The 9,054-nt window shown below is 42.4% G+C and overlaps 1 protein-coding gene across 2 annotated transcripts in view; it reads right to left on the bottom strand.

Annotated features, from left to right (window-relative positions):
* Window positions 1–4,189: 4,189 nt before the first annotated feature.
* Window positions 4,190–9,054, bottom strand: part of DRD2 (dopamine receptor D2) — a 59,298-nt gene continuing 54,433 nt past the window's right edge. For both annotated transcript variants that reach the window (XM_029573202.1, XM_029573203.1), the window contains one exon: window positions 4,190–6,744. In XM_029573202.1, the coding sequence (XP_029429062.1) occupies window positions 6,551–6,744 (194 nt within the window). In that variant the 3' untranslated portion in view covers window positions 4,190–6,550. The remainder of the gene's footprint in view (window positions 6,745–9,054) is intronic.

The raw sequence follows: 9,054 nt of genomic DNA, 5'->3' as shown, positions 1-9,054 counted from the left end.
CTTCTTCTTTCTTTTCTTTCTGGGCTCTCGTTCTAGGGTTGTGCTGAGGGTCGAGGTTAGTGCTCTGACACCCAGGAGAGGAGCATAATCCGGGTTCAAGATCCCAAGGACACCAAGAGGACCAGAGGTAGATTGGTGAAAGTGGACTCAGTTCAGTACTCCTTGTTTTCACTGAAGAGTTGCCTTAATTGTCTAAAGAAGTGGATTAGCTGGTTGTAGTTCAAGGAAGAACGTCCAGATGTGGATCTGTCACATGGTGGCTGCCCAAGAGGGAGTCAGCAGGAGCTCAGCTATAAGCATTCAGGAGATTTTAGGGATGTGCAGAGGACACATTGAGGTTTTTTTTTAGTTTGTTTTAGGTTTGTTTCTTTTTGGGGTTCAGTTTTTAATATTTCTCTGTCCGGTTTGTTTGCAAAATGAAAAGAAACATTAAACTTTAAAATGAAAACAAACCCCCAAACAAACCCCCTGCTTGCCCCTTACCTTTTCAGTATTTCAGGTTCAAGGTTACAAGGGGCAGGAGCAATTAGCAGTCACTCCTGCCCCACTGCTTTAAAAATGATGTGGGCCTCAGGACTGATAAACAACATAGCGCCAAACAGCCAGAAAGCTCTATAGCCAGAAAGCTTGACAACCATATTGCTTTACAGCTGTATTTCTTTATGGCCTTAAAAACAACAGGTTCTGGCTGACTCTGAGGCTGGCACCATTTTTAAAGTAGAACCAGTGATTGATCCTGCCCCTTTTACTCTTGCATCAATGCTATGAAAGGGGTATGGGGCTGGAGGGGGACCGTTATTGTTTTAAATGTCTAGGCAAATAGTGTGTGCTATTTGCCAAAGCAAAAAACTAAAAAAAAAAAAATAATTTTCAGAGCCTTTAGAGATTTTTCATTTGAAATGAAGCAAACAAAAAATGGCCACTTTCGTTTTGGATTGCACTTTCGTTTCAAAGAAATGCACATCCGTAGGAGATTTTCCTTGTTTCCTTTTTCTGCTAAAGGAGATGATCTGCTCTCACTAATTCAGGGGTTGCTTCAGAGAAATGCCCAGGAACTGTTTTGAATTTTGATTTTCTACATGGATTGCACTAGACTTAAACATGCTATTTGCCAAGTTATTCATCTAGTAGTCAATATTCAAAAAGCCAGTGAGCGGTAAATTATCCGGGTAAAGTTATGTTTGTAACTTTCTCCGGATATTCAGCAGGATTTACCCAGACAAGTTTCTTCTGAAGGTGCACAGGTAAATGTATGCACATAAGTTTACCCTGATAACTTTAGGATGAGTATTTTTCCAACCAGTCTTATGTACATAAATGTAGCCAGACAGCACTCAATATCTGTGTGCACCAGCTAATGTTTAGCCCCACATTTGGAATGCCTCCAACACTTCCTCTCTTTATCCAGATACATTTTGTGCAAATATTGAGTTGTGTATACAAAACTTATCTGTCTGAGGGAGTGCAGAAATGTTCAAATCTTGCCTTTCGTTAGCTAATGCCAATAATTAGCTAGACAAAGCCTTTGGAATATTTACCTCCTATATTGTGTACATCAGTAAACAGTTTTATTTTTTTTTTAAATAACGCAGCTTGTGGTCAGTGATTTAATATTATGTTTACTGGGTACTGCATGCGTCCTAACCCTGTGGGCCCTGAAGCAATTTCTTTTCCCCAGTGAAGAACCCCAGGGGCTGCAGCAAGCTAGCCGTTACCCTACAGCACCCAAATCTGCCCTTTTGTACGTGCGAAGCGTGGAAAAGGAGTTACATAACTACTAGAGGAAGCAGGTGAGCTGCAATGGACAGTGCTAAAATTCTTCCACTGTTGTGGGCGTGTTGGTGTTAAGCACTTACCTGTGAGTGCCCAGAGGTTTGCCCAACTTGCCTTTTTATTGTTGACTTGGTAGTTCTTGCTTTCTCCTATTCCAGTTCAGTTGGAATCAGGGCTGGGATTCATTCACAACTACCTGGGGATTTTTGTTTTTGCCCCTATTCTAATAGACTCTCCCTCCCACCGTACTTGGTTTGGTCATTGTAGCTATGGTCCTGATGCCAGGAGCCATGCACCAAGGCTCCTTCCGGAAGCTTGTAATCACGGGTTCTCAATCCAGTCATCAGGTGCCCCCCCCCCCCCACTTAATGACGACCATGACTCCTTCCCGCTAGTGGCTGTGAGCACTGCCTCTGCAGCATCCCCTGGCTTCAGGGATCCTTCAGGGATCCTTCAGGGATCCTTCAGGGATCCGCCACCCGCTGCTTTTAATTATCTGTGTCGTGAGGAAACTGTTCAAACTGTGGCCATGTAGATTTCTTTTACAGCATCCTGATGTTTGACTTGTAATCTTCTGCCTTGCGGGCAGCATTGAAGTGCTCTAATTCCAGTGAATTTTATTAATTTCTTTTATTTACATTTTTATAAAATATATTGTGAGCTGATTACAGTTGATTATAATACAGATTTCTCGTGTGCGAGTTCTCTAAATGGAACGATGGGATGCTGATTCTGTAAATCCATGAACAGGTACACTGGATAAGAGAGAGTTGATGCCCTTTGAGGTGGTGGTGGGTGGGGGCGGAGCTTTACATATTCATAGAAAGGGCAAATTTCAAATGCATTTCTGCGAGTAAAACAGTGTTTCCTAAAAAGCAGATCTAAATGTGTGTGGGGTGTCGCCAGAGGACGTGGCCAAGGAGACTAGCATAGTAGGGTTTAAACTAGATTCGGAAAAACCCATAACACATTATTAGCCAGGTAGACTAAAGAAAGCTATTGCTAACCCAGGGCATGATAAAGAGGAAATAGGTTTATTTCATGGGATCTGCTGGTTACTTGTGACCTTGGCTGGCCACTGTTGGACGTTGGGCTTGATGGATTTTGGTTTGACCCAGCATGGCGTTTGTGTCACTTCCCATCATAAGAACATAAACTGATATTGTGGATATAGTCAATGTTTTCATGTTGCATATTGGGCAGGCACTTTGAAAAAGGCCATTTCTGCAGATAAAATGCTGTTTTACCAATGGACATGCCTTTGATTGCCCATCCTAAGCACGCAACTCATCTTTCAAACCTTCCATGTAGAATTTATGTGGCAATGCCTAACTTTGTTCCTACAGCAGAACCTGTACAACAGACCATATGGATGGGACCATGGATGGGACATTCACGACCCAATAAATGTGTTTCACTGGCAATAATACAGAACGTTCTTGGCAACTCTTAAACAGTTTTCCGTGGTATGGCAGATGGTACTGCTTTTCTATAATTTTGAGGTGGAAGAATTGCATTTTCAAAGCCATCCCAGAAAAAGTCTTAGTTTATGGTGACAATCTCCATGCCCTCCCAAAACAAGTTGTTTCATGAATGCCTGACTTCAGTAAACTCAACTAAGCATTGATGGAATTATCGGGAGCTTGCTACTAACCACAGCAGTCGGAAATCTGGCCTGCTGCCCATCTCTTCTTTGCTTTTTGAAAATGCTGGCAAAGCAAAACTGGCCACATTCGCTCAGCTCCATAGAAAGAGCTTAACTTATTAAGATATTTGGTTTAGCATTATGTCTAGTTTGAGTTTAATTCATCTCCTCTGTTTCATGAAAGAGAGAAACATGTGAACAGCTTTTCCCTTCCTTGAAGGGCTGTGGCTGGAAACAGAGGGTACTGAGAAATGGCTTTTTAACAGTGGCAAGTGCACAAGGCCACTCTCTAAACCAGCAGTGCGTGCCCATGGAAATCTATAGTCCCACTTCCTCACTTTTTTATCCCATGGAGGCATTTGTCTCCCCTCTTGGCTTAACTACCACCAGCCATGTCTAGAATATCCTGCCATGTCTAGAATATCCTGCAATGAACAGTAAGCAAGCAACCGAAACACCCCCCCCCTCACACACACACACACACACACACTTTTCCAAGAGGGCTGCTGCTTCCTACGGGTCTGCTGTGAAATAGATTTCATGGCTCTGACACACGCAGCGTGTGAGTGCTGTCCTGCAGTGCACTGGCGATTTTTATGCACTAAACTTTAATCCTATAGACTTGCAGTGGAAGACACTTAATTGTCCATGTCTTTAGTTTATTAGATTTAATTGATCGCTTTTCTTTACAATCAAAAGCCTGTGGCACAAGACCCCTTAATGGTAGATGCTCTGCCATCCCCACCCCACCCCCCTCCACTTAATTCACATTTTCCATGCAATAAGCTGCACGCTGTTAAATTGAGTGGAATGGTTTTCTTGCGCTATTAAATGGTTTTGTGACTCTATTTTGACTAGTGCCAATGCAGTTTTATGGCAGATTTCCAGTGACTGCAAGCCCTGAGTTTTGAAGGGGAATGCAAAGCAGCCTGTGACACCAGTGTGCCTCCCACTGAGTTGGGTGGAGGGTGAGGTGTAAGAGGGAGGGCTGCTGATCCCACTGCCCTGTTGATGCATATTAAGTCATCTTTGGCCCAATATTGAAAGCGCATTTAGCACTAGTTCTACATATCTGGCTATCTAGTGGCTGCTGAATATCCGCCTTTGTTCAGTGGCTGCTAGATAGTTGGATAAGTCATTTATCCAACTATCTGAATAACCAGATTAAATGTGAGAAGGCTATGGGAGGTTCGGGGTGGATAAGTAACAATATTTGTTCTTATCCGATTAAGTTAATTGAATAAGTTATACCTGCCAAAGAGCAAGTTTAACTTAGCCGGATATAACTTATCCGGCTACGTAGTGGCTTGTATGGGGATATTTAGTGGCATTGCCTTGCTGCTGAATATGCCTTGTAAATTAGCCAGATAGGTTATATCTGGTTAAGTAACACACCTGGATTGCTTTAAAAATGGAGCCCTTTGGATTTTAGGCATGCGAGTTGTAGGGATTAAAAGCAGTGCCTGTCTTCATTCAGGCTTACTGAAAGGTAAAACCTTGAAAAATGTTTTTATATCTTAATTTTTGGGATTCAGTTTGAGACTTGGATTGGGTTTGTCACCTGTAAAATAGTCTGGTGAAAGTGCAGGTCTGGTGGATGTTTACAGCAAGCATTTTTTAAAGGGTTTTTTTTGTTTTTGTTTTGTTTTTAAAGCATACTGCTGAACTCTGCGACTGACATTACACCCCAAAAGAATTTGGGACAGAGCACTGCAATCAGAAACATTTCGACAGCTTGGTAAACAGAGGCTTAAGCTCAAGGTGCTTGTAAGTTTCTGGGAGACAACAGCCCACCCCTAGCCAGTTCAGGAACCAGGGACTTAGGTCAGGAATCAAATCCCGGCCTTTAGTTTCCATCACAGAGTACAAGAATAATAAATCTGATTTGTCGTCATGCTTTGCTTCCAACTGAGATCTCAAATTATTGCACTAGAAGCAATGCGTGCTTGTAGCCGGCAGTCACTTCTGGGGTGAATGGGCTCTATGAATGTTTCTGGTGGAAAGATGGCAAAGAAACCATCTTGTTGCAGTCGCTGTTCAATTTCAGTTGGGTAGACTGAGTATTAGTATTAGATAAAAAGTCGCTGCTAAAGACCGCGTTGTGGCAGAAGGGTGACTGATTCACAGCTCACTGCTGGCGGTTCTACGCTATAACTGTTTTTTAAAGCGTGGCTCCTTTTTACAGGAAACATTTCTGATGTAACATCTGGGACTTTTTGTGGGCAAGGGATTTAGAGAGAGCCACGTGGCATGATGGGCCCTCCGCGGGATCCATTCTGTTGAGAAAGTTATAGACCCTGCACTCTCCACATTGCTGTGGCCCGTTAAACTCCACTGCTTTGCAGTTTCTGGGGTATTCTGCAGCTTGTGCATTTTATTCTACCTGAGGGCATGGAAATGAAGTTGAGACAACAGTTTGAGAGCTTGTGTCTGTAATGACTGTGTGACAAATGGGCATTCGTAAATGTTGACACGTCCCATGCAAGACAACAGTTAGATATTTTTTGGCTTGGGCTTCTATTTATTGTATTTACATATATATTCTGGTGCTATAGTTGATTTGTAGGTGCTGAACTGAAAATAACAGAACCCTTTGTTCACCTCTCACCATCTGGGTCTTATTCATTCTGTCCAGTCTAGTCTGTTTGTACAGCATTCGGAAGTCAGAATACTTTAGGTGCAAAAGTCGACACACGCATCTCTAGAGCATAACTCCCACAAATTAGACTTTTCTTGCACCCATTAGAAAGCAGGAAAATAGCATTGTCTTTGGTGAAACCACAAGACTTCACCTGCAGGCGAGCCCCACTGGCGACACTGTCTTCTGTGCCTGGGTAGGCCGTTTTGCCACCATACATGGCTCTTATGAAAAGGTCTCATGTCTTCCGTTGCTGTTCCACACAATGAGCGAGAACGGCAATGTCTGGCACTCTCGTCGGATGTGGTGCCCATCTCTCCAGCACAACAGAGCATGCTTGCTCTCCATTTTTGATACCTGTCTTGCAACCTCGTGTTGCCAGGTGCAACGTGAGTGAGCTTTGCTGATGGAGTCCAGTGCTTCCAGTACAAATCCCCCAAGGCGCTATCCTCCATGCTGTAGACTATCGGGACTCTCCAAGGCTCCTGCTGCTCTTAGCAGTGAAGGATTTTGATGAAGGCTTTCCTGAATTCGATGTTGAATGTGGTATAAATAATGGGGTTGACGGCGCTGTTGACATAGCCCAGCCAAGTAAATGCACTATACAAGGCTGGTGGGATGTTGCAGTCACAATGAATGTTCAAGATGTGGGTGATGAAGAAGGGGAGCCAACATATGATAAATACACCTGGAAAACAAGAGACAAATTTAAATGTGTAATGTTGGCAGCAGTGGTAGCAACAACTATATGATGGTAATGTCTATCATAAGGAAGAAATGTTAGAATTGAGCACTTTAATTGACTAGTGGTTTATTCTAGGCATATACTATGGGATATTGCTAACACAGGAAGCTGCTTTATTAAGGACATAATTAATGGTGTCTGCAATATAATGTTTTTTTGATGAGCGTTGCCATCTCTGTATTACTGGTAGCTGCGTAAGGAATGATCAAAGCAGAGGCTGCCTTCAGTTTTAATTTATTATTTCTTTTTTTTTTTTGGTTCATTCGAACTGATGGGATAAGCAGCAGAAAAGTGACATCTCTAAGCAACAGGAAGTACCGAGCAGCAGAGATCAAGAAGGCGGCAGCCTCCAGGAGATTCCTGTGGCCTGTTTCAGTGGGTGTGAATATCGACGGATTAAGCACGCTGTAATGTGGGTAGGCACCATAGCAGCAGCCTTTGTATTGCTGGTTTCCATTGGACTCCAGTTCACTGTGGGCTTGATTTATCATTTTTAGTGGTCACACCATAAAATGGAATCATTACATTTTTAATTTTAAAAAATTACGTTTTGCCTCCCCCTAAAGAAAAATTGTTGCATTCCTGAAGGGTGGTGGTGGCAATAGTCATGCAGTAACCATGAAATGTCTTGCCCAGGGTGCAATGTTACAGTGGCTACATAGGGAAATAATGGAAATGCACCTTGATGGACGTTGCTGTATGATTCAAATGATAATTATAGATGAGGGTTTGTTTTTTTTTTTTTTTAAATGATAGCAGCGGTGCTCTGTATAAAACTTTTCTTTCATTGGGAAGTCTTTGCAGAATTCAGCGCTACTCTATAGGCTGCTTCAGCCATTGAGCTTAAGGTTTCAGAAATACAGGGGGAAATTTTAAAGGAAAATGTAAATATAATATACTATCAAAGCAATTTTCAAAAGGCTTTTGAAAATTGTGCGCAGGCTAACGGGCTTTTGAAAATCGTTACATTTATGCTTTTCCTTTGAAAATTACCCTGTTTGTGTGCTGGACTTAAGGGGTTATTACCATTCCTTTGCTGATGGTATAGGAGACGACACCTCCCTTACTTTTTGGAAACTGGAAAGTTGAGATAAAAAGGAAATCTGTAGAGAAGGCCAAGGTAAGCAAGTCCTGTGGGGAGCTAGAAAGACAGGACTCTGCTCTAGGTCAAAGGAAAAAAAAACAGATTTCTACAAGAGCTAAGAGATAAGATGTCTCCTTTTAAAGAGATGCCAGGCAGGAGGTGTCCTTGTAGAACTCACAGCATATAGGGGTATTAACCACTTACAGTTCATCATTTTAAACAGGAAGCAAGTAGAAGCATTAATAATAATGTAATGAGCTCTACAGGTGGCTCAAGGTGCAGCTAAAAATGTTTAAAGAGTGCAGCTCTGCTCTTTCCCCATCCTTTCTTATAATGTAATAACTCCAGAAGGAGTTCTCAGCTCATGGGAGAGAGAGGGGAGATGCAAAATATAAATAAATTAAAAAAAAACAGGATACAAAAATTTTTTCTTACAAACAAAATGACAAAAATATCGAAAACAAGTGAAAAAACAAATTCATAAAGAACACGGCATAAAGAGCCGACGCTCAATTTTACCGGTGTCTGTTCTCAAACCCGCTGACAGCCACGGGTTCGGAAAACGGACGCCGGCTAAATTGAGCATCCGTCTTCTGACCTGTAGGCCGATTTTTAACTTTTTTTTTTTTTTTTAATTTTGGGGCCTCCGACTTAATATCGCTATAATATTAAGTCGGAGGGTGTACAGAAAAGCAGTTTTTTCTGCTTTTCTGTACACTTTCCCAGTGCAGGCAGAAATTATCGCCTGCCTTTGGGCAGGCGTTAATTTCTGAAAGTAAAACGTGCAGCTTTGCTGCTCGTTTTACTTTCTGTATGGCGCGGGAATAACTAATAGGACCATGAACATGCATTTGCATGTTGTGGGCGCTATTAGTTTCAGGGGGGTTGGCCACGCATTTTCGACGAGCTATTACCCCTTACTGTATAAGGGGTAAAAATAGCGCGTCAAAAACGCGCGGCCAATCGCAGGCTAACAGTGCGCTCCGCCGGAGCGTACTGTATCGGCCTGTATGAAAGGTGGGATAAAGAAGTAAATAAAATGCATAAATACCCTCCTCTCCTCTACAGTTCCCATCTTTAAAGTTCCCAGGGTTTACCTGTACCATTTTGGAAGCCCTTCACTGGGCCACTTCCTGTTGTTTATGTCTAGGACTGGAAACACTGCTCCA

Source organism: Rhinatrema bivittatum, chromosome 12, assembly GCF_901001135.1.
Source record: "Rhinatrema bivittatum chromosome 12, aRhiBiv1.1, whole genome shotgun sequence".
In the NCBI taxonomy this organism is placed as follows: Eukaryota; Metazoa; Chordata; class Amphibia; order Gymnophiona; family Rhinatrematidae; genus Rhinatrema; species Rhinatrema bivittatum.
Note: the sequence above shows the minus strand (reverse complement) of the source record. Positions and strands in the feature narration are given on the sequence as shown.